This window comes from Corvus kubaryi, unplaced genomic scaffold (genome assembly GCF_017639235.1).
Source record: "Corvus kubaryi isolate FWS band 111438036 unplaced genomic scaffold, C.kubaryi_AGA036_p1.0 66, whole genome shotgun sequence".
NCBI lineage: Eukaryota > Metazoa > Chordata > Aves > Passeriformes > Corvidae > Corvus > Corvus kubaryi.
In genome coordinates, this window is record NW_024582054.1 from 27,062,772 (window position 1) to 27,087,006 (window position 24,235).

At 38.8% G+C, this 24,235-nt stretch overlaps 2 protein-coding genes and 1 long non-coding RNA gene across 8 annotated transcripts in view; 2 read left to right on the top strand and 1 right to left on the bottom strand.

Moving 5' to 3' along the window:
- The first annotated feature begins 9 nt into the window (after positions 1–9).
- Positions 10–12,949, top strand: LOC121674166. The gene is made up of 2 exons (XR_006019471.1): positions 10–579; positions 1,941–12,949. It is a non-coding gene; the product is annotated as an uncharacterized LOC121674166 (long non-coding RNA).
- Positions 12,799–17,382, bottom strand: ATP5MJ (ATP synthase membrane subunit j). 2 transcript variants are annotated; one of them, XM_042048266.1, is made up of 4 exons: positions 17,280–17,382; positions 15,555–15,678; positions 13,868–13,888; positions 12,799–12,994 (listed from the first exon to the last, which is right to left on the bottom strand). In XM_042048266.1, exons 2-4 carry the CDS (start codon positions 15,676–15,678, stop codon positions 12,969–12,971), a joined length of 171 nt encoding a protein of 56 aa, XP_041904200.1. In that variant the 5' UTR covers positions 17,280–17,382; the 3' UTR covers positions 12,799–12,968. The 2 variants fall into 2 exon arrangements, with proteins under 2 accessions (XP_041904200.1, XP_041904199.1); XM_042048265.1 differs by having other exon boundaries at positions 17,229–17,320.
- A 1,736-nt stretch (positions 17,383–19,118) lies between these two features.
- TDRD9 (tudor domain containing 9) overlaps positions 19,119–24,235 on the top strand; it is a 70,093-nt gene continuing 64,976 nt past the window's right edge. For 2 of the 5 annotated variants that reach the window (XM_042047730.1, XM_042047732.1), the window contains exon 1: positions 19,119–19,379. In XM_042047730.1, coding sequence (XP_041903664.1) covers positions 19,228–19,379 — 152 coding nt within the window. In that variant the 5' untranslated portion in view covers positions 19,119–19,227. Of the gene's footprint in view, positions 19,380–20,515; positions 20,613–24,235 lie in introns of those variants that run through there. The other 3 variants (XM_042047729.1, XM_042047733.1, XM_042047734.1) reach the window with 2 other exon arrangements.

Below are 24,235 nucleotides of genomic sequence, written 5' to 3' on the forward strand. Positions count from 1 at the left end.
ACCGCCGGGCCGGGCCGGGACCCGCGCCCGCCTCCCGTCCCCGCTGGGACCCTCTCGCTCCCTCAGCGCCGTGCTGAGCGTGAGGCTCGCCCCGCCGGTTCTTCCCTATCGCGGCCTCCTCCTCCTCCTCCCGGCGCTCTGCCCCCGGGCCGGGTCCCGGCGGGCGCCGCCTCCTCTGGGCGGGCTGCCCGGGGCCGATTGCCGCCGGGCCCGGGCGGTGGAGGAAGGGGCAGCGGCCTCGGGCGCTCTCAACCCCCGGAATGCGGGGAATGCGGGGAGGCTCCGCCCGGCCCGGCCCCGCTGCTGTAGCTGCCCGCGACCCGGTGGGCGTGCGGGGGCAGCTGGGCGGTAAGCACGGAGCTCGGTGGTCTCCCGTGCCTGTGAGCTGAGGTCGCTTCCCAACGGCTTGTCCTGGTGTAACGAAATACACCTTGGATAGCGTCATGTTTAGCGTCACCTTCCTTCCACCGTTCCTTCCTTGTGAAATCTGTCTGATGTACGCAACTCTGTTTAGCAGCAGGAGGGGAAGGTATTTTTGTCCTGATGTCAGACTCATGAGATCTGGTCTCGTGTTTGAAAGTAAGGTTCAGTTTCCTTCATTTTCTGGTCTCTCATTCTGTAGAGTTACAACAGCAAGATGAAAGTTAACAGCTTGGAAGAAGCCAAGCTCATCTAGAAGTCAAAACATCACCATATGTTAGTACTGCAACACATGCAATGTAGACAAATTTCATATTGCTGTGAGTCTTAAATCCTAATCTACAGCATACATGGACCTACCCAGTGCTCCAACTGTTTCTGAAAATGGCTGGTTTCCAGTCTTTGTTACTTTATTTGCTGAACACCGTGACAGATCTCAGCTAGGAGTGGAAAAAAATGTTAACTTGGCACGTTTTTGAGGAGCTTAGATAATGTTTGTGTAAGTCTTTCAGGGTAAGTGATAATAGCATAATAATCTCAATGTATGAGCCTGTATGGTAAGCATAACCTATTCATGCAAGATTCTGTAACAGATAATTGTGTAAATTATCTTAATATATACATGCTTGAGATTTCACTGTGTATCCTTCTCAGTGCATTTGCAGGCTCTGGTGTAAGCTTTGTGACAGGTCAAAGCCTCTGCCTCTTTTATTGAAGTGGTCCTACAAGGAAAATGTATTAGCATCACAAGATAGTACTTTGTCAGTTTAGCATTATTTGCCAGCAAGTAGCACTCAAATTAGTACTTGTAAATCACAATAGTATCATCCTCAGGTTCTTGTAGACTGTGATTCCAGCTCACACATGGAGCTTTGGAAATAGGTTAGACTATGGTACTTCAAACCCCATAGAGAACTCCCAGATCTACTCAGAAGAATATTAACCCTGAAATTAGACTGACCTGAATAAAACGGGCTCTAAAATGCTCATAGTCATCTATCTTAAAAAATAGGGGGGAGTAATTTATCTTCATCAAATTCACATTGAACTTTAATCAACAGAAATAGTGACAGTGAGTAGAAACTTACTTGTCCTCTTACTACTTACAGTAATTCTAACTTTAACAAACTAGAAATTCTAAAATTCTAATTTTAACAAGGGCATTGTACACCTTTTGTCACACTTGTTCTGTAAAAATTACTCTTTCTCATTAAGCAGGTTAATTTTCATTGCCAGCAATTACTGAACGATGGTCTGGTTTTTTCTTTTTTTTTTTTTTCAGGTATACTTAATAGCTAACTTTCCCCTGTATTCAGTGAATAATAATAAAAAACAAAATACTGTAAATATTATCTCACTATTACTTTTCCACTGCAACAGCAGGAATGCCTACAAAATGAAATGTGGGAGAATATGATGTAGACAATTGCTGGGGATGCAGACACTCCTCCACGCAACTCCTCTGTTGGAACAATGGCCTGTAGTATAAAAGTTTGTCGACACTGTGTTGCTTTTGGCAGATGAAGGTTCAGCCAGTGCAGCAACCAGACAGACTGGATACTGAAGGCCAGGAGGAAATGTCTTCAAAAGGTAGAGTATGTACTTTATATGCAAGTCTGCTCCTACTCCTATTTCTGCTTCCTTTGAAAACACCACTTGGCTCATCTCTTCCCATCTCCATTTTCCTATAGAAATGAGGAAAAAAAAAATATTCACCAATATTTACCAAGTATAAGACTTAAAATTCTACCTGCAGCATGGGAAATTATTTAACACTTCTCCCACAGAAAAATCTTTTTGGGAACCACTCTCTTAGCAGTCAAGAGACAAAGCAGCCTTTATAACATTTTTTTATTCCAGGTTAAAAAAACAGAAGTCTCTCTACTGTGGGCAGAAAAATGGTCACTTACCATAATGGAGATTTTTTTTTCCCTATTGCCCATGCATTTCCATACCAAATGCCTGGTCCAATTTTGTCAAAATTATGGTGCTTGGCCCAAGGGACCAGTGATATCTACATTTTAGTTGCCTTTCTTGGATAACCGAGGTTGCATGAAAGCAGCCAGGATTTGGGGAATGCCTAAGAAGATAAGGGAAGAGAATTTGGTTATGGAAGCAGATAAAGCCTGAGGTACTAAACCCAAACTATGTGCTTCCAAATCCACTTCCTTTGTGAAAGGTGTTCTAATTTTGTTGACCTCTTTCTAAAGGAAAGGGTTTGTGCTTATTTGTTGGTGTAAGTATTAAAATATGTTATACAAATATCTTTTATTCTCCTCTTGGTTCTTAAAAAACCCCAGCAATTCTATTTAACTTTACAAAATGAAACCACTACAGCTTAATAGACATTTATTCAACTAACAATATATATACAAAAAAACGAATTAGTGCTTATTGGTCATGGTATGGTGAGTTTTTGAGACGTGAAGAAGTCTTATTTACCAAGAAACTGAAATTTGACTGAAATACATAAACTGAAATACATGTCATTTAGTGTTTTGTTAAAACACTTGGATTTTATGTGTACATAGAGAAAAATGACCAAAACATGGTGTGTATTTAACCTAGGTTTATTGGAAAAGGGGGTTTTAACTGCTGTTAATAAATTGCCAGGCCTCTTATTTGATCATTATTATTCTTAGGACAAGCAGAGATTCCCAAAGATACAGATGGGAGAGTAATGAAATTTTCAGGAGCACTCCTGCTGAAATTCCAAATCCTACTTGTGTTTTCTAAGTATCTTCTAGTGAGATTTTCAAATGTAGGTGTTTTTAAAATTTTAAAAACTAGTATGTCTGTATCTCTCCTACTTCTTTTCTATGCATAGATGAAAGGAGGAAAATCAGCTTTCCTACCTTCTGATATTCAAGTGTTCTCCAGTTTTGCATTCACTTGTTGATTTTCTAGAGCATAGGAAAATGGTTTCATGCTTTGGAGGTGTCACAGGAAAATAATTTTGAATTAATGTAACACTTTTTCTTTTCACGTGGTATTATTTTAAGTAACAGATACTGCTATTTATAGCCAGCAACAGTGTCAGAGGTCAAACATTTAGGGTGGGATCCATCTTATCCAACTTTACTAATGTAGGAGTTAGGTGTGTCATTTCAATCAGTTATTGAGGCTGCTTCTACAGATAAATAGGGACGGGGAGGGGAGAGAGGCAGTTCTGCAGATAATTCATTCACGTCGAGATATTCATCCCACTATCTAAATCTCTTGGTCTTTGAAGGTGCCTATCTCTGTATTGATTTAAGATGGAGCCTGGATGGCTAGCTCTGATTAGGGAGCAGACTTTTGGATGGCTACAGTTCAGATGGGTTCCCTTACAACTGGCAGAATAAAATTTCTAAGAGTATGGGTAGGAGCACTGGGGTTGTATGTGTGTATTAAAAGAAAATGATGTCTCTGTTAAATGAATGAGTGGGTTACTTTATTACAGAATACAACTCTCCTTTCAAAAATTGTATTTTGCATTTGCTGCAATGCAGGAGGAACTGGCTCTGAGTAGGTGAGCAATTTAAGAAGCTGAATGACAGAAGGACTTCTAACTTGCCAGGAAGTTAATGTGGCTACAGTGCAGTGCTATGTGACAGGTGATACAAACAAAAAGACCTAGTTTGAAGGGGAGTTTCACACCAGAAGCCTAAAATCTTTAGTGAAATACAGTGTAATGTAAGAGTGTATATTTAAAGGAAAGGTATATTAATTTGTTACTGTGGCCTTAAGTAGCCTTTCATTCCAGAATCAAGCTGACTTCCTAAGCAATAAAGTATTTGTACTGAACAATAGTCATATGCTGCCATGCTTGAATTCACATACAGTCAATGCATTTCAAACCCCACCAAACCTGTTCAGAGATAAATAAACTACAAATAATAACCTAAAGGAAACACTTTGATGTCTGTTTGGTATACAGTATTTAAGACACGTGAACAGGAGAAAGATGCCTTGTAATATTCTAAAGTAATGTATGCTGGACTAGGTGAGTCATGATCTGAAGTTTCCATAGCCCAGCATTCGGTGCATCATTCTGAGAAGTGTAACAATTAAAGCAGGAGTGAAGCATTATGTGTGTGTAGCATAGCTGTGTGCACTTCCTGGGATTTGGGTGCCTGGTATGTCATGTGTTCCAGCCCTGCATTTGGTGGATTAGAGGTAATTTCTTTAAACAATAACAGAAATTGTACACTTAATCCAATACACATGATGCAAAAGCACGTACTTAGTGGAAAATGCTGTGGTCTCATTGGGACTGTGTTGCTATCCACTCTTGTAAAATTATTACACTAAAAGGTATTGTTTTATATTGTAGCTACAGAAGATACAATCCTGTAAGACAGATGACATGCCATCACCTTAAGAGATGGAAAGTCTTGATCTGCTCCCCTGTAACAATGAAGCCATTAACTATATGCAAAAAGGTGGAGAAAACAAAACCTTGAATATCCTGGGAGAAGTTCTCTCTGCTTGTACTTAGTCCTTATAGCCATTTGGGCTCTCTTTATAAAAATCCTTTTTAAAATTTTCTGTATGCCTATGATGAGTGCAAGTATCTGAGATGGGCCAGATGATGGGTTATTAGTTGAAACATTAATTAGGAAGGGGACAGTCAATCCTTCACTCGTTACTCCTCTTTTATTTATGTGCTACTGTGTTTTGAGTGTACCACTTGGTTAATATGAGGGGAAAATGAATGGGTCATGTTTTGAGTCCAGCTATTTAATTTGTTACTGTAAGACTAAAATTGTTCTCATGTATCTCACCCATGATTTAGTGAGTTAAGTACTTAAGTGTTTTTAACAATTTCTGTATGAAGTGATCTCAAATACTTTCAGTAAAAGCCTCATGCAGAAGTCTGTGATATATGGTTAGTTTTTCCCTCATGTTGCAAAAAAGGTGGGTGGTTAGTCTTCAACTTTTTTATTAACCACATAATTCCCTTGTTTTAGATGGCCAACTATTTATTTAATATAATTGAAACCAGTCTCCTTTCTTATGTTTACTGCTGTATCAGATGCAGGTTTGTTTTCATATTAGATTTGTATTACTGCAGTATTCAAATGGAGTAATTCCTGATCTGAAATGTACATCTCCTACAAGAATTTGTCCTTTTCTTAATTACCTTTCTTGAGATAAATAGATCTAGTAAGAACAAACATGAAGGGGTATCATGTAATGAAGTTCATGCTTCCTGCTGTTGTACCTGGTAATGGGTGAAGGATTGCAGCTTGGGAGATTGGGAAAGTCTTCTGCTCAGTTCTGAAATCTGGGATATACTGAAAGGTATTTTCTAGCAATTACTGACAAAGTGATGTGCAAAGGAGGCTTAGACAGGAAAACATGCCTCTGAGCAGAAGAATGCTCATGTAGAGCAGGAGAAAACAATATAAACCAAATTAAATGTGTATTTAAAAAAACCCTAATCTGTTTATACTTAGTATTTAAACAACTACATTAATAAGACTAGACTACTGGAAATAACATTATTTACCTTTTTTTTTGTGTATGTACTCATCACAGATTTTACAGATTAGAATACACAAGGTAAGTCTCCTCCAAAAATACAGTACAGAGTATTGATTCTGTTTAAATAAAACACCATTGCCGATTTGAAACAGGTTCTGATTTAACATACATCTCTTATGGAAAACATTTCTGCACTCTCTTATGTATATACTTATATAATCAGAGATACAGATATAGATATGTGTATATATAAAAACCACCTTAAATTGTCACTTTTGGGGCTTTTTGATTACCAAAAATTGTCAGAGCATGGCTGTCTTCTTCTATACAGGTGTATACAATTTATTGTGAATCCGAGTTTTTAAGTCACAAACACTATTTTAGTAGTGCATTTTAATAGAAGAGCATCTGCACTCGGGTGATCTGACCAGCAGATATACTCTAATATTTGCAATGATGTTTTTTGCATATTATGAAAATAATGGGTTTGTACCTTATTGATGCTTAAGGTTCATCCCTTCTGTTTCTGTAAATATTCCTTTTCCACATAAAGCAACAATGTTCTAGTTCAGGGAACATTAATGAGACAAGTTGATTCTGTCTCCAAGTGCCCTGCTTTGTAATCTTCCAGAAATACATTTCTTAATAATTTTTGTTTTTACTACTGTGATCCTACAACAAGATTTACTATAATTCTTAGCTACATAAACAGAAGAATGCCAACAGTAGAGGCAGATGAATTGTGTAGGGCATTGATGGAACCTTACTGAAAATGATTCAGTGAAAAGCTCTAGAAATAGCGACAGTAGAAAATGTATCACTGGTATGTGTTTAGAATCTATTTTAGGTTGACTTATTCAAAGAAGATACCATAATATGCAGCTGAACCTGAGAATATTTAAAAGGCTGGAAAGGAGTGTGTTCATCACGGAGGAGTACACCCAATAATAACCTACTTGCTGAGGGATGATTAGATGCTACTTTAAAGGTTTGACTACTGCTTATGTCTCAAATTCAAAACCAGTATTTCTATTTTGTAAATGGACAAGCTACAGCACAAGGTACTGGAATCTTTTTTCTATTTCTTCCAATTCTTATGGGAAACTTTTTTTTTCTTGCCTTCTGTCTTTCTTCCTTCTAGAAAGGCCTGAGTACGTTTAACTTACTAGCCTTAATTTAAAAAGAGGTGTGACAGTTCGCATTAATAAGAATACATAATTTGAAAGCAAAGTAAAAATATTTTTTGTAAGATGCCTTTTCTAATTCCAAAGGAATTACCTAAATCAAAGTATGCTGAACAGTGTTATGTCTCAGTGTTTACTTAAACCAAGAGTCAGGTCCTTTGTTAAAATCAGTATGACTCAAATCCTTAGCTTACTGAAAGAAATGCAATTTAAATTTTAGCTAATTATTTTAAGGAAGTGTCTAGAGATACTAACTGAGACCAAAAGAATTTTCTTTTCAAGCTGTACGTGATATGTGGAATACAACATCCAGAGTATAAGGAGAGAATTGTAATGTCCGGTATAAGAGAATTTAAACAAGGCTATTTCTTTGCACAACTGCCCTAAATTAAAGGGTATACCTGAAGCATCAAGAGTGAAGAGTCAGTAACAGTGCTGAAAAAAGCATAGCTTGAAACATATATATATATAAACAAAATAAACAATAGAGTTAATTATAAAAGTGGAAGTGCTTTTGGTTAGACCTCCCCCCAAAAAGGTATCCCTCCCTGTATTCTTGGTCCTCTATCAAATGGCTGTTCACATTCTAGTCCACTTTATTAATCCCTCCTTTTTCCTCCCCTACTACTCTGCTTCTTTTCAGTTCAGTTGTTGCCATTTTGCTTGTTTACATAGCATTCCATATGAAATACCTCACAACAATTTCTACTTCATACCTAAAGAATTCCCCCTTAATTGCAGCAATTCTTAATATTATCAAAAGCATGCTAAACACAACAGGTTAAAACAAGAAATGAAGACTACAACTAATACTGCAGAAAAAAATCTGTGTAGGCAGCAGTCACCACAGATGGGATTCATTCAGTATACTGCTCTAAGTTCTACCACCCACATAATCCCCATTATTTCCTAGCAAACACACTTCATTAGCTCTGAAGAAATCTCTGTTGTCTCTCCCAGCAGATCACTGAAGGTACTGTCATGATATGGATATAAAAGTTAAAGGTCATATCACTTAAAAACTGTTTCTTTAGGATCCTTTAGAAGGTCATAATAATTAAGCATGTTTTCATTTGATGACAACCAACAATATAATTTGATGAACCACTACTAAATTTATCCTTTATAAGTAAAAGTATTCTTCCTGCTAGTATTGAGCATTAGGATGTAATTATCCAGTGGTTCTCCCTGTTCCCTATTTGTTTGTTCATTTGTCCCAATTACTTAAACGATAGTGCAAACTCAAGAAAGCGATGTGCTGTCCCAGAGGAAGGAAGCAAGGCTCTGCCTTTGCAGGAGCACAAGCTGTCATTCCTGATTTGTATGCAGGGTGGAGTTCTGCATTCTTTTTATTGCTCCGACTGTTGACACTGATGACAGTTCTTGCAGGGGAGACAGTGCTTTGATCATGTGCGTAGCTGCGGATGAGGAGGAAACTAGTATTGCCTTATTACAAGGGACACAACGACTTAGGGAACTTGGCTGAGTGAATGCAAAGATAGAAATTCTGATTCTTCTGCCCTTTTCCTGCAAACCCCCCTCCCTCCCCCAAACTGTTGTGCTACAATCTAGTTATAAAGCAGCTTTGCTGTAAACAGAATCAGATGGATCCAAATTCAAATGGAAAAAAAAACCCCAACAAGTGCTTGTTTTGTTATTTAGAGGGGGAAAAACCCATAAAATTATGAAAAATCACCTGATCTGATTCACAAATAGTTGTAGCAGCACAACTGTGAGGAGCAAGGCACTGTGGTGAGAGTGCAAACTCTACAAGCTGGTGTAGCTGCCAGAGTACTCATACTGTTAAACCACAACTAAACACATCATAACACCCTTAGCAGAATTTAATTAAAACGTCCAAATCATCCATTCTTGTGGTGGTCAGTTCATTTTGAGTTAGGAAAGAGTAATTGTTTCCAAGTACTTTGCCTGCAGCAGTGGAGTAGACTACACAAGCCAGTCTTATTTACGAGTTTTTAATAGATTACCAAATCAGCCATGTGGCTTTATGTTCTTAAAAATATTAGCTGCTAAATGTTAGTTGCTAAAGGTCATAGAATTGCAGTTGGAAGAGTTTGCCGTTCAAGCACTATCTTGTCACTTCTAGTTCCTCCATTTAATGAATTGTTAACTAACATATTTAATGCCTCAGGGAATCTCCATCTTACTATTCTTTCCTTCCTAGTAACTTTACAGATTTCCGTGAATGAAACAATAGAGGTTTCACACTGATTTCCTCCGTTTCATTTCAGGCAGCTGGTGGTGATGTCACACACAATCACCTGTGTCTAACAAGCACCTGATACTGTTCCAAAGTACAAGATGTATGCACATACCAGCTCTGTATCGGCATTTGTACTACAAACAGTGGATTGCTATCATGATTCAGATAAACAGACGACTAGTTCAGTTGTTTTAGTTACTTTGGATCATTTCCTGCAGCTTTACTCATCCTCCCAATTAACATGAATACACACTTGGGTTTTTTCCAAGTTAGCCATTAAGGAGGTTAAGTAGGTTGGGCCTTATGACTAATGTTTCCTTGGCTCTGACTGTATTTTGCTGCACCCGTATTCTATCATACTTTATTAGCATGCAGGAGAAACTCTGAGATTCCTAATTGTAGGACAGCACTTGAAATGTTCGAGAAATCCCCAAGCTCCAAAATGAGAAATCCCAGTCATAAGTAAGACCCAGCACATACAGAAATATTCATACTGTAAAGAGACATCTTGCATTAGTATTGCCATTATTAATACACTTTCCTACTGCTGAGCTTTCATGTTCTGTATTGAGTAAAAAAAGAATCAATTATCAGTGCCACAACAAAACTTAGTCAAGAGGGTGCTGCAGTAATTGGATGAGGCTCTTCAACCCCTGAAGATGTTTGTTGTTCTACTAACATGGTAAAGGCAGTAAACAGCTTTTGTCATTCCTGATGCCTTGTCACAGGCAACAGATTAAAAATGCAGTTGCTTAACTATTTCACTACATAAACTTTAAATGTAATCCTCTTTTAGAAATGTCAGCAATATAAAGAGGAAGCAGCTAAAGGGAAGCAACATGATCCATCAATGTGCAGTAAGCATATCCCTCACCAGTGTTTAGTTGTGAATCATGATGAATATTACATCCATGGATTAAAGTCCTGATCTTACATAGTCATCTGCATAGAAAATGGGTCTGTTCAGGAGCTGCATATTGTCTGTATAGACACTTACCTGGAACAAGAAAATCTTTTTAAGTTGGCTTTAGAAATCACCTTAGCTCAATTACTATAAAAGAAAAAAAGGCACATATTCTACAATAAGAATATTCACTTCAAGGGTGGGTACTCCTTGAAATGTTTATCTACCTAGGGCTGTGCTCCAGGTGCTAGTGCTGCAGTGAAAATTGATTACTCTTTCCACACCTCACTGTATATATGAAATGGCTCTTACAATGCCTTGGTTTGCTTTGCTCTATTGTGTTTTACATTACTTCACCATAGAGGAGCAGGAAGTATAGAGATAGTACTACAGGTGTTACATGTTATGGGTGTGTTGATTTCTACTTTTGAATCAAGCCACTGACTGAATTTCCTCCTCCTGTATGCTACAAGTAAAAAACCAAAACAAAACATCTATTTAAACATAAACACCAGTCTTACTTCCCCTATCTTTTGTAGATATTTGTGTTAAGGATCAAAAAGGAGGGAATATTCTGTAGCCTTCATAGAAATTCCTGACTGAGAAGCACCAATGAAGAACCAGTTGCATATGGCATTGTTTCAGTAAAAACTGTCATTTTTATAACCCACGCACTGTTGCCTGTATGTACTTTCTTTCCCTACTAGAAAATCAAGCAAGTCAGATGGAAAGAAGCGTTAAGACTTGAAATAGGTTAAGTTTACCTAGAAGTGCAGTTAAGTGTGCTCCAAGGGCAGGTCAGCAGAAGCTCTTCTTGCTTTCCAACCCAGAAGATCACAAGAGCATGTTGATGTACCTCAGTGCCAATGGTCTGGCTAAGGTGAAGCAAATCCTGCAGTGATTAATGTTTTTTTCCTGGTCTGTTTGCCTGAGCTCTGTAATTGAAAATTGCTAAAGCAGGTCATTTGAAGTATGTGTGGTATCTTAGGAACTATAACTTAATGATCATAAATTTGCATTACAAATGCTCTTTTAGCTCCTTACTTGGCATAAATTTTCAATCTGAACTGCTTATTAAGTATACCACAACTCACTCACCCTGTAATTACCACTGGCCTAATATCTGTTCATTTAAGTTCCATTTTCTTCTAGTTTTTATTCTCTATTCCCTTCTTTCGGATGCTTTTGATTTTATTTAAAAAAATCAAGTAGTGAGTTCCGATTTCTCATTCATTTTTCTGCAGTGAGGAAACAGAAAAACCCATATAGAAATTAGTAAACAATCAGCTAAAACATATCAAGGAAAGGTTTAACAAAGAACACTGTGGAAGGTGGAATAAATGGCAAAAATACATGAAAGACAGATGTCACCTTTTCAAATTCAGTGATGCTATACTTGCCTTCTTTAAAAAAAGCTTTCAGAGAAGTAAGACTGGTAATTTTAGTCTATTCAGTAGGTACAGCTATTAAGCATAAATTTTGAAGAAATTAAAGGCAACAGTGTTTGGAATGTTTACCATCAGCAGGTAAGCTTATCAAGTTCCTGAATGTTCAAATACAAAACATTTAAGCTATGGCCAGATACTGCATTCAGGAGATTGAAAAGCAAAACTTTAATCAAGCTGAAAGATTTAAGATGTTTCAGTGAAATAGTTAAAAAGATGTACGTAAGCATTAAGTCATTAAAATGACTTAAGCCTTTTAATCTTCTCAAAGGCAGATTAGGCTACATTTAAACAAAACATGACATGAAGTCTAGGTTTGGTTTTACACACTATGTATCCTTGGTACAGAATTCAGTATGTGTAGTTCTGAACACTGAGCTTCATAAGACAGCATATATTCCTACAGTTCCCAAAATATACTTGCTACAGAGATCTTTCTAACAGCTATCTGCAAAAACCACTAATGACCCATCCTAATAATACATGTATTACTTCTACGTTTTCAGGAAAAAGGAAAACTCTTTGAAGTCAGGTAAATGTTTGTGCTCATACCAAGTGCTGCCAGTACATGATTTCATTATTCCCTTTAAATTTTGATATTTTTGTAAGCTCCAATGGCAAATATAAGTCCATGTAATACCAGTTTTCTTATACAATATGGGCATGCTATTACTTATTCCTTTGCAAAATTTGTGACTAAAGAAAAAGCCTTTCAGAATAATTCCTTAGCTCTATTGAATATGAAGAACAAAAAAATATAATTGTGAATAATGCACTTTTAAAAAATATCTGTAAATGTTTTCCATGGTGTTTTCATAACAATAAAACCTTTGCTTTTAAACCTTGCAGAACTAAGAACGCTTTAAAAAAACATAAGGTTTGGGATATAATTTTTGGTACCTTGATTACTGCACCACAAGTTGACAAAAAGGTGGGAATTAAGTCCTCATACTTGGCATCCTATTAAATGACATTTTAAAAGTAAATAGCCAAAAAAGCTATTATTAGGGGGAAAAAAGGAATCTAATTCTATGAAGAAGTTAAGTTATAAAGATTTGGTCCCTTTTAAAGTACTGTTGAAAAAGTTTAACATGGTACTTAGAAGAACTGTAGAACTTATTCTAAAAATTAGGTTAACACTGCAGTCCAGCATATATTCAACATCTTTAATTACTTTTTGCTCAATGGATTTATTCTTTTTCCAATTACAGCAGATGGATCAGGTACAGTTCTAGCATTAATTTCCCTATGGTTGTAACTTGCTTCATCTGCAGTAGAGATGAGGAACCACCAAATTCATATTCCAAGAAGAGAAGAGATCTTTAATGATGGCCAGAACCAGAGGACTCTGAAACAAAGACACAATTTAGAGTGTTGGAACAGTAGAGCAAATCAATTCAGGAATGTAGTGCAGGTCCTAGAATTGACAACTGTACTTACATCTGAGCACAAGAATTGGCTATTCAAATACGGCAATAACCTCAGAATGTATATGGAAGTAAACTTAGCAAATATTAAAAATCCTCTTTTGCAAGTTTTAAAGCACTATTACAGTCCAACACCCATTCTTCCTTGGTTTTGTTATGGTTCTTCCATAAGTGAGGTTTATTTACACTATTATTCTAAGCTTACTAGGCAGTATTTTCTCTACTTGCACGTTTCAAAATGCAAATAATGTTTGCATGTACAAATTCAACTGGGAGCAAATGGGTTCTCTCTCATGGTCCAAAAAGTGAACTGAGATACAGCAGTTCATAAAAAAGTAAATTCCAGTGTGACGTCAGAAGAAACTGTCCATAAATACCTAAACACTACTTTATAAAGATACAAAACACAAAAACAAATCCAAAACACAAGTTTATACTTTCTAGTTTCTTGACAGCTAAAATAGCAGGTACTCTTGAAAGTATGCTGATTTAAATAATTCCATTAAATGGTTGTTACTATTATTTAAAAAAATTCCTCACCCACACAGTCAAGATATAAAACTTCCATTCTACTCCTAGAACCTACACAAAAGACAATTTATGTGCAGATCCACAGATGTTTCTAGCTTACAAAATCATCAATACAACCAAAATTACTCATTTTGAAGTAGTCTTTAAACATTTGCTAAATCTGTAACTTAAGGCCCAAACTTATGTAATGTAAAATATTCTGAGCTAATTTTTACTGCACTCATTTAAAAATTACACCAAGGTATTAGATATCTAATACTTACTATTTCCTGCTGATTTTTTGCCTGAAAAAAAAAGCAAAAAAAAAAAGCTGAACAATGACAGTTAAAACTATTTTTCCTGTTTACTTTTTATAGATAAATTTTAATTAGTTTTTTATTATTACTAGCTTAAACAAAAATTGTAAGTGTACAACATATACTTTCCATGGTACATCTCTGTAAACATTATACTGATTTTCAAAAGTTGTTTGTTTTTAATTAACCAAGACTCCATGCATTTAGAAATTATAAGCATCAAGACTACTACTACAATTCAAAAGAAATATCTACAGAATGCTACTATTTTACGTAATATATGGATATATATACACACAATATATGGATGTAAACTGAAGTGAAATGTTTGCTTTAAAATTTTCTTTTGTATTTTACATTCCCATTGTAATTGTTCACCTAAAATACTGATTTATGGTGATCAAAAATAAAATTCTTTGTAATGAAAATAGGTGTAAGAGAGTGTACAATCTCCATCTTTGGAAATACTCACTTAAACTATGAATAAGGTGATAAACAACCTGATGTAACTTTGACCTAACTGCTTTAAGCACTGGTTTGGACCAGGTGAGCTCAAGAGGTCCCCTCCAATCTAATTTATCCTAATTTATTCCATTATTTGCAAAATTGTTCCCCAAGTGCAGAAAGGGCTACAGCTATAAAAACTATTTTTACTTCCAAATAAAGCTTAGCATACAAGTTGCCATTTATCCAGTTTTTTTGGCCCTCAAAACCTGACACCAGGACATTTGTCTAAGTCATGAATTAAAGTAGCATGACACAAACACAAATTTGGAATAGTCTGTCCATTTTGAACTCTCCATGAAATAAAAGGTTAAAGCAAAAGTTAAATTTTTCCTTCCTCTCTACCTCAACTACTCATATTTACTAAATAGTCATTAATACTCATTAAGCTCAACTACTTATATCTACTTAAGCTTGTAAGTGCAGTGTATCAGTTTTGGAATGCTACACATTATTTGGACAAAGCTACAGAAATGCTGAGGTAATATCACTCAGCTGTTCCCACAGCAAGGGGTTCCTTCCTCTGTAAACTTTGTCTACAACTTAAAACACTTCATTGTTCATGACAGTCAGTAAAGGGTTTGACTTGGGATTTTTTTAACATAGCCTAAATTGACAAACAGGACCTTTAAGACACCATAAACTGTTGCACCCTTCTGCTTTAAGGGACCTGGCCCATTCAAATTCAGTATTTTTATATTAGATATTCTGTTTCTTTCTCTGAGAAAGTCATCCAGTGTCACCAAGTAACACACATTCTCATGTTCAGTGATGTAGATCACATTTTGAGGTGCCATCATCCTAAAATACACTTTCACAAGTTCATGTGAAAAAACCTTTTAAAAACTATTTATTTTCAAAATCTTGAGCAAGTAAGTTAGATCTGCATTTTAAAAATCAATTCCTACATTACCTGATCTTCATAATGTAGGCACAATTACACTGATATTTGAGTATTTTTGATAGTGGAACCTTCTACAATGAGCATTTAAAACATCTAAATTTTTATAGCAAAGACCTGGCCCTAAGTAAGAGTGTTAATTTCTTATTTGCTGGGTATCTTCAACGACTGATTTTTGTTAGGGGTATTCTCGTCTATAAACCTGATCTATAAGGTAACAGCTAATGAAGACTATAATGTGTAACTTACCCCCATATGAAATCTTGTAGTAGGCATAACTTGTTAATGCTATACCAACCCATATTTCTTGATAAACAGTGGAGAAGTAGAATTTCATGGGTCTCCATGACTTTGGAATCATGGCCTGCACCATCTGAAAATTATAAGAAGTTTTGTCATGTAAAGTTTTGCAGCTGTATTCTTACCTGCTGGATTTTTAACATACATACACTCCTGATACGTATCAGCAGCAGTTTACAGGTTAAAAAAAAAATCCCCAAGCATGCCAAAGTACTTATTCCAAGGCAAAGATATGAAAATTCAGAGTTAAAGTTACAATTTATGGGCTAACACAAAAAAACAATATTAAAATTACAGCTGATTAAGGGGTTCAAAGATGAGTCAACAGAACATTTACAGAGCAGCAATAGCTAGACTTCTCTCTGCCTATCAGTGACAGCTTTTTCTTAATGTTTCTAGATTTCCTCAGGAGGAAGTCTCATTCCAGGTAAGCCAGAGAGGCTCCTTCCTTGCACTACCAATTTATCTTCCCTCCCTTGCAGCTGTCTCTCCCAGCATGGTAATTTCTACTCAAAATAGAAAAATAAATGATGTTAAGCTAATGAATTTATGCTTTATCATGACTATTTGACTTTCAAAATACACCCCAAGAGCAAGAAACCTGTCAGTGTTGGTGGTTTTTTTTCCTTTCCATGTAGCTTTGTTAGACAAAGAGAAAAATTACAGGTTTTAAAATAAAGCTTATCCTAATTCCCATAAATGTTAGTTCACATTTGCACCACACTGCACTGAGATGCCCCATGTTCTACTGTCTTATGCACAGCACTTCACCCAACAGTCACTGTTTATGCTTATTACAACCCAATAAAGTGAGCTATGCACACATATAGACAGTGTACAGTAAACCAGAGACCGAGGAAAGAAAAGCAGAGTTAAACTTCTCTGAGGTAATGCTCCCTTGCTTGTCTGCTGTTACTAAATGTAAAGCATCGTTTGGCAAGCCTCAAAGAGAAGAGGAACAAGGGCAGCCAGTGTCAAAACAACTGGAAAAGTGTAGGTTCTTCTTAAAGAATGAACGCAACTTTGAAGCAATTAATGTGTAATTACGGACAAACCCACATTTATCTCTGTTTATGGACAGTCATTTCAATCATTTATTATTGTGGCAAAAATTCCTGAAACACCTTTGTGCTTTCACCAACACTATTAAGGACACTGCTCACCTGAATTTCCACTGTTTGTAGTTTCAAATGAACAGTAGACTACAAACAGTCACTCTGCTATAGCAGAATATCAAGACATACTAACAAACAAGGACATTGAACAGAACAGGAAAGCAAGATTTCCCCACCGCTGCAAAACACAGGGAATAAACAGTGCTGTTTCCACTTAACACCGTGCTAAAGCCCAGCAGAGACTTCTCCCCAAAGCCTGCACTGGCGCGACGTCGTTCTGTTTTTTTTTTTTTCCTGAAATCTACCCGGAACAAGGCTGTATTTGCTGCCTCCTTGACCTCCCCGCCACAAGCCCCCCGCAGCCCGGGGCACCTGCGGCCCGCCCGAGGCCCGACCCGCTGCACGGGGTCGGGCGAGTAACGGCCAAGTTCCAGCGCCACGGGCCGCATTCCTTTTCTCCCTTCTTCCCTTCACACCTGAACCAGCGCTGCCCCCACCCGAGACACACCCGAGCGGTGCCCGCCAGGACCCGGCCGGGGCTCGCCGGGCCCGGACCCACCGTGCCAGGGGAGCGGCGAAGGTCACACTCGGGAAAAGGGACGGGTCCGCTGCCGCCGCGCGGTGCGCCGGGAACGGACGCGTGGCGAGCGGGGCCAGCAGCGCCCCCTATGGCCGCGGAGGACCAGAGCATCTCCGCGCCGCGGCGGTGCCGGCCCCGCTTCCTTCAGAATCGCGGAATAGGTCCGGCGGGAAGGGACCGCAGTGAGGCACCTGGTCCAACCTGCCTGCTCAGGCAGGGTCATCCCAGAGCACATGGCACAGGATTGTGTCCAGACAGTTCTTGAATATCTCGAGTGAGGGAGGCTCCACACCTTCTCTGGGCAACCAGTTCCAGTGCATGGTCACTGCACAGTGAAGTTCTTCCTCATGTTCAGGTGGAACTTCCTGGGCATCAGTTTCTACCAGTTGCCTCTTGTTCTATTGCTTGGCACCACCGAGAAGAGCCTGGCTCCATCCTCTTGTCACCCTCCCTTCAGACACCTATATATACTGATGAGGTCCCCTCTCAGTAGTCTCTTCTCGAGGCTGGACAGGCCCAGCTCCCTCAGCCTTTTCTCATAAGAGAGATGCTCCAGTCCCCCAGTCATTCTCTGTTTTCCTCCACTGGACTTGCTCCAGGAGCTCCACGTCCCTCTAGGACTGAGGAGCACAGAACTGGACACAAAACTCCACATTCACCTCTCCAAGCCTGAGCAGAGGGGCAGGATCACCTCCCTCGACCTGCTAGCAGTGCTCTTCTAATGCAGATCTTCACCTCAGTCCTGCTTCCCAAGAACAAGCACAGCAGGACAATGCTGGGAGGGCCTCTGACAGTCTATGCAGTGTATCCCTTAGGGAAGAGCTTGTCCCGGAGGAGTGGGAGGCACCCGCTGGGCCGTATTTAGGAGATCTGCGGCACCCATATGCCTGGCAGGCTATTTCCTCCAGGTGCCGGGAAGGACTGGGTGACTGGAATTCCAGAGCTGTGCTCGGGCATTGTTCTGTGGGGTGAGGGGGGGAATGACCGCCCAGGCCTCCCGTGGCTCTGAAAGGAAAGCAGAGCTCCGATCGTTTTTGTGTGTGTTAAAATGCTTTAGTGGGATCATAGACTGCATTTACTTTCCTACTGAGGGATTTGCATAATCTGCAGGTGTATACATTTGCTACATATGAGCTTTGTCACACAGGGCAAGACTTCTTGGATTTTACCTGGGGTTTTTTTGGATTTAATATAGGAATAACTTATAACTTATGTCGATGAAATACTATGTGTATCTCACCTATTTCATTTAGAACTTTCAAAACCGCTTGAAATTTTAGTGAGGAAAATCCTCTTCTTTAATTTACGATTTTGAGGCTGATACATTAAGCAGCCAGGGGCTCTAGTATCCTTATCTCTCTACATATACCCTAGATTTGTATTTACCTGACAGTAACAGTTCTAAAGCAGCCCAATATCTGCACTGGATCAGGTACTCAGTGTAGAGAAAATAAATCCTATTAGACAAAGTAAGGGGCTACCCTGTGTTTGTGTTGGTTTTCGTTATTTATTTGATTTAACAAATTACACACAGATGTTTGCAGTTATTTCAGACGAGGGGATGACCAGATGAAAGGGAAATTCAAGTGACACACGTTTATTTTAGCTCCTATTCTTCTTTTGAAATTTATCCAATAGGGATGACAGGCTTTAGTGTTCGACCGTCCAGTATACTTCTGGTCTGCGTCTGTATGTCCTGCCTTTCTAAGCAAGCCTTTAAAAAGTTTTGGGGGTCGGTTTAGAGGAATTCAGCCCGCAGCCACAGGTGAATTGGCTGGGAAGGGAGGGCAGATCCCAGCCGGGAGCGCTCCCGCCGGGGGCGGGGTCGGGCGGAGGGCGGGAAGGCGCGCACGTGCCGGGAAGGGCGCTGGCGCGGGACCGCGTGCTGGGAGCCGCCATCCGCCGCTATCCGCCGCCATCCGCCGCCATGCTGCGGAAACTCACCGAGAAGCAGAGCCGAGACTGGTTCACCATCGGCGGGGCCGTCAGCGCCGTCGAGCTCCTGGACCAGGAGGCGCGGCTCGGCCGCCCTGGCGCTTCCCCCCGCCACCCCGCACGGGAACCACTGACGGCTGCGGGGTGAGTGCGGGGCGCTCTGCTCTTGATGGCCTCCCTCTCTCAGCTGTGTGCCCGTGGCTTCGGTGTGCCGGGCATTCTCCAGAGTCAGGGCAGCCTCCTCTGGTTCCCCTGCTCTGCGTGGGCCCAGCATGTGCAGTTGTTGGATTCCAGCCTAACACCCCCGGTGGCGTTTGTGGTTGATGTATTTTTGTGCGTTTAATGCTTAATGCTATCCTCTGATTTGCTGTTTAGCTCTGTTGTCTCCATCATCATTAGGTGTGTTGCGTGTAGGGTTTGCTTTCTCTGAAGTGCATTAGCACTGGCGTGCAGCTGTAGCTAGTCCTGTTGAAAAACTGTATTAGACTCAAGTTTATTCTGATTCAGGTGCATTAACTTAAAATTTTATCAGTGGCAAGTGACAAATGAGATTCCCGAGTTCGTTGCTCTGGTGACCTAACTGAAGCATTTAAGTTACCAGAGTAAAGCAAGGCAGAGGTATATTGATATGTTGCTCCTTATGCATTACTCTCAGATGGCAGAGTTTACAGGCAACGAGAAGTGTATGTGTTTGCATAGCAGCCACGTACATTTGGTTTTTATTGGAGTCCGGATATTGAAATCCAAAAATTACTTTCCCCTCCTGAACGCTGCCTGGACTGTGGCAGTGCATACTAATCTTGGTATTTAGGCCAGGTGTGGTAGTGTATCTGTGGTTGCCATAGAAAAGTGTTTTGTATGCACTTCCACATAGTAAAGTATTTTTTTGAAATGAGCTGGGTATACGCTCTAGAGTGAGTATTTTGGGTTTTATTTTTCCCTGTGTGATGCACAGCAGTAGAGGTTGCAGTATTTCAGGAACTCTCTTAAAAGGTGTACATAGGCATCTGAGAAAATGAACTTTTTGCATAACATCTTGCTATCAGGCAATCTGATATTTCAGCAGAGACTGTTTAGGCTATTGGTGTTAAAGTTACTTCTGTGAATGTGATTCCTCAACTCGGTATGCAAAAGGTGTTTGTGATTTCTCAGTCTTCATTTAGGTGACATTAGCATTTCTGTAGTACTTACGAAGTGTTTGACAAGAGATTCTTGGACCCAGCTGAGCACTAAGCCACAAAACCTATTTTGTACATTTCCTGTACACAGGAGAAATGAGCAAGATTCATCAAGCCTTGTGTGCCTAGGCAGAGGCAAATCTTTATTGGTTGGACAGATAACTCTTCCCACTCACGAGTATTAGCAGATAACCTAATTGTAAGTTTGGCAGTTGTGTTAGTAGGGAAAAATTATTTTTACAGGTTTGGGTTTTTAATTTTTTTTCCCCCACGTCCAAGGGGGACAGAGGTGATAGGCATCCTAAGTGACCTTGTGTAAGTGTGGACAGAATTTCTTACCGATAGCTATAAAATCTTTGAGCATAGGTGATGGGTGTATGTGTGTGCTGCCACAGAATGCAAGGAATCTCTATGAGAAGCTGTGTTTGCTTAGGTGTGTTTTGTTTCCATGCATATTTCTGTTTCACAGCTCTCTGTAATACAGGGAATGTGCTTACATTTAGAGTGTTTTTGCAAAACTTGAAGTCTCTGTAGGAGGTTTAGGTTCAAGTGGTTAGAAGGAAAGGAAATGCTTGTATTTTATTCACTGACTTCTTAAGAGTTAGAAGAGCTGAAAACAAAGTAATTTCTCCTTGTTTGTTGAGGCTGCTTGTAGCATAATTGTCTATTTCCTTCAGAATTCTTTATTTGTTTCTTGGGAAAGTCAAAACCAAAGTTATTCTGACTTTTTAAATACTTACTCGTATTTATTTGAAATTAGATTTACATTTACTGATGGAGACTTGTCTGCCTATCACTGTTGTCTGAATTTATATGTAAGAATGCATGGGTTTAATGCCAAATTGGTAATAACAGGTGTGTTATTGTACACAAGTGTGTGTATTAAGTAATATTTTACAAAAATGTTACTGAGATTGTTTAGTGGGATCTAAAAGCCTCATGTCTCCCTTAAAAAGAGATGTGGAATGTGTTCTCTTCCTTTACCAGTGATGCCTCATTTTCCAAGGCTTTTAAGATTATTTTGCTTCCTGAACTACCTCTAGAATAGCAGTGTTAATAATTGAGGTTGTTATGTAAAGGTAATAGAAATAGAAACCACAGAAATTGTGGCTGGAAGTTTGATCGTTAAATAGCTCATTGATTAACTTTTTAATTCCTTTGATTATGTGTGACTGAAAGAGAAGAAATTTAGATCCTTAAATCATTCCTTGTTATCAACACAATTGTGTTCACATTAAGACAGTTAAAGGCTTAAGTGTGGGAAAGGTGGTTATTCTCTCTTTTATTTCCTGCATTTCATAGGTGTACATTCTCCAAGTTAGCACCTTTTTGAAGCTAACTTATTTGGCTGGAAACACTGCATGCTGTTTGCTTTGCTTGACACTTGTGCAGGTGGGAGACACTGCTGTCCTTTGGAATTACTACCACTCACCGTTCTGTTACCAGAGTGGTTTGTGTTGGCTGCCTGCCTATTTCAGAAATACCTGCTGGCTCAGTGTACGGGACAATGTAGTTTCAGAACACCTCATGCAAATTGTGTAGGGCATAAGTAAAAAATACTTAAAGAAGCAGTTGTAGAGTTCTTGGACAGTGATCTCCCCCAGGGTAGTGGTGACTGGCCAGCAGTCTTACTCCTGTCTCATGTAGCTGATAGGGTAAGCATTAATCCTAGAAAATGGCTTGTCTCAGCTGGTGAGCTGAGGAACAGATTTTCTTGGCAGCATATTGCAGTAAACCTAAGAGATTTCTTTAAAATATGTTTAACATTTTTAGTTTGGCTTCTTGCTCTTACACCGTTGCTTCTTCTATGCTTTTCTGTGCTTTTTAACTAGAGTATATAACAATTTGGTCAGGAGGAAGTGCTTGTGCTCCACAAAATTACCCCCCACATTTCAGTATTTGAAGAAATGGACAAAGTGAGGCCTTAGAGGATAGCATTTTCTCAGCTGGTGGATAATTTTTTTTCTCTACCTTGTGCAGTTTTCCTTTGCTTTCTCCTCCTCCTTTCCCCCCAAGTGTGGACACTAGAACTGGATGCAGTAGCCTCATTAAAACATCCATATAAAAGTAGATGAACCTTTTTGTGTATTTGCTTGGCATTGTATAGGGATTTAACATTGAATTAGCTATGATGCCTGCCTTTATTTTTAAACTATTATGCAGCAACTGCCTTTTACAATATGGTGTAGTGGATAGTCCTTGTTTCTGGACTTAGAAAACTGCATTTGCTCATGTTAAAGTGAAATTGAAGTTTATGAAGAATAAATGAGTTGTATCTGGGGTTATCTTGTGGAGTTGTTTTTGTTTGTTTTCTGTACCCATTTTTGGTGATCATTAAGGTAAGTGGATCTTCCATGGTACTGGCCTTCCATTTTCCATGAACTAAAATTTGTAAGCCTCGTTTTTAGAGGTTTTTTTAACCTATTTTCCAATAGAAAGCTGTGAGGATACCATTTTAAGAAATAAATTTAAGTGAATTGCCATTGCAGGAATCTTGCATATTTGACCTCTTAAAAGCTATCTGAAGCCAGCATTATGGATGTTAATTCTTAGAGTAATACTAATTCTGCCAATGCCTTTTAAATACTGGGTACCTGTTAACCTCCTTCATGTAGAAAAGGTACTTGACATTTAATACTTGGGAGAGTTTCATCACTGAGGAAAAATCTTTGAATCCATTGCTGCCCTCATGCAGGGATTAGATTAGAATTTCAGGGGGATAATCTCCAGATCCTGGTGGTGCATCAGTAGGGCAAAGTTTAGAACAGGGGTTTTGTTAATTAATCCACAAACTGACAACTGACAAGAAGAGGGCCAAAAGTTCGTAGCAGCTCTGAGTGCAGATTCAACGAGTTTGCACATGCTTTTGAAGCTTTGTGTATTTAGTTTATGGGAAGTGGGGGGACTAGTTACTTTTGGCATTGAGCTGCAGATTTTTTTTTTTTTTAAACCTGTTGGAAGTATTTTGCTCTAGTCCTCCAGTGCTTTGTCCTTCAGGTGAATGTAGGAGTTCTCATTGTTTTATCTTCTGTGTATATGATGTTTTACTTTCCTACATGAAATGTTCTCTGTATCATAAGCTTTTCAAAGGTTTTCTTAAACAGTGTTTTTAAAAAGATTTAAAGGTGTCTAGTAAAAGATTGTGCCGTTTGTTATCCACTTCATGTTGCATTATTAGTAAATTCTTTCTGGAGTGGGAGATACAGCTGTGGAGCATAAGATGCCCTGAAGTTGTGTTACTAGCTCGATGAAATCTGAATGTCTTCTTCAGTATGTCTGAAGAAAATACCAGAAGAAGCAGTTTTGTTTATGAAATAGTGTAGTCTGTGCATTGGGCCATGTGAGTCTTGCCCATTTTTTTCTGATCAGGCAGACATTAAAAGGAAACACGGAGAAGAAGAGGTTATGTAAGACGTAAAAACGTGTTACATGCAGTGATGGGAGCACAATTGGAAATGTAGCCAACTGAGTTCTGGCATATGTTTTCTTTGATTTTCTGCTCTAATTGCCTGCTGTGACTGTGACTGCTACGTATGTGATTAATCTTGTAAAACTTTGTGTACCCCCAGTGATAGATAATAGCAGCTGAAAAACATTAAATTTTGTTATGTGTAAATTGAGAATGAACACCTTGTGTGTTGGAAATGATCTGTTGACTCCTTGGATAGTCTAGAGAAGTACCATCTGATTTGATCAAAATGTTGAAAGTTTAATGCAGAATTTGGATTTCAGAACAGCTTTCAATAAAGTCAAATGAAAAATGGCTATTTGAAATTAAATAATTCAATAATTTTTTCAAGAATAGAGAGATAGTTGTTAAAT

What these genes read in the sequence shown, in the direction of transcription:
- ATP5MJ (XM_042048266.1), bottom strand. Translation starts at nt 15,678, where the DNA reads ATGGTGCAGGCCATGATTCCAAAGTCATGGAGACCCATGAAATTCTAC. An exon ending in CTACAAGATTTCATATGGGG is followed by an intron (nt 13,889 to 15,554) that starts GTAAGTTACACA and finishes TTTTTTTTTCAG; the next exon opens with GCAAAAAATCAGCAGGAAAT. An exon ending in CAAAAAATCAGCAGGAAATA is followed by an intron (nt 12,995 to 13,867) that starts GTAAGTATTAGA and finishes TCTTTGTTTCAG; the next exon opens with AGTCCTCTGGTTCTGGCCAT.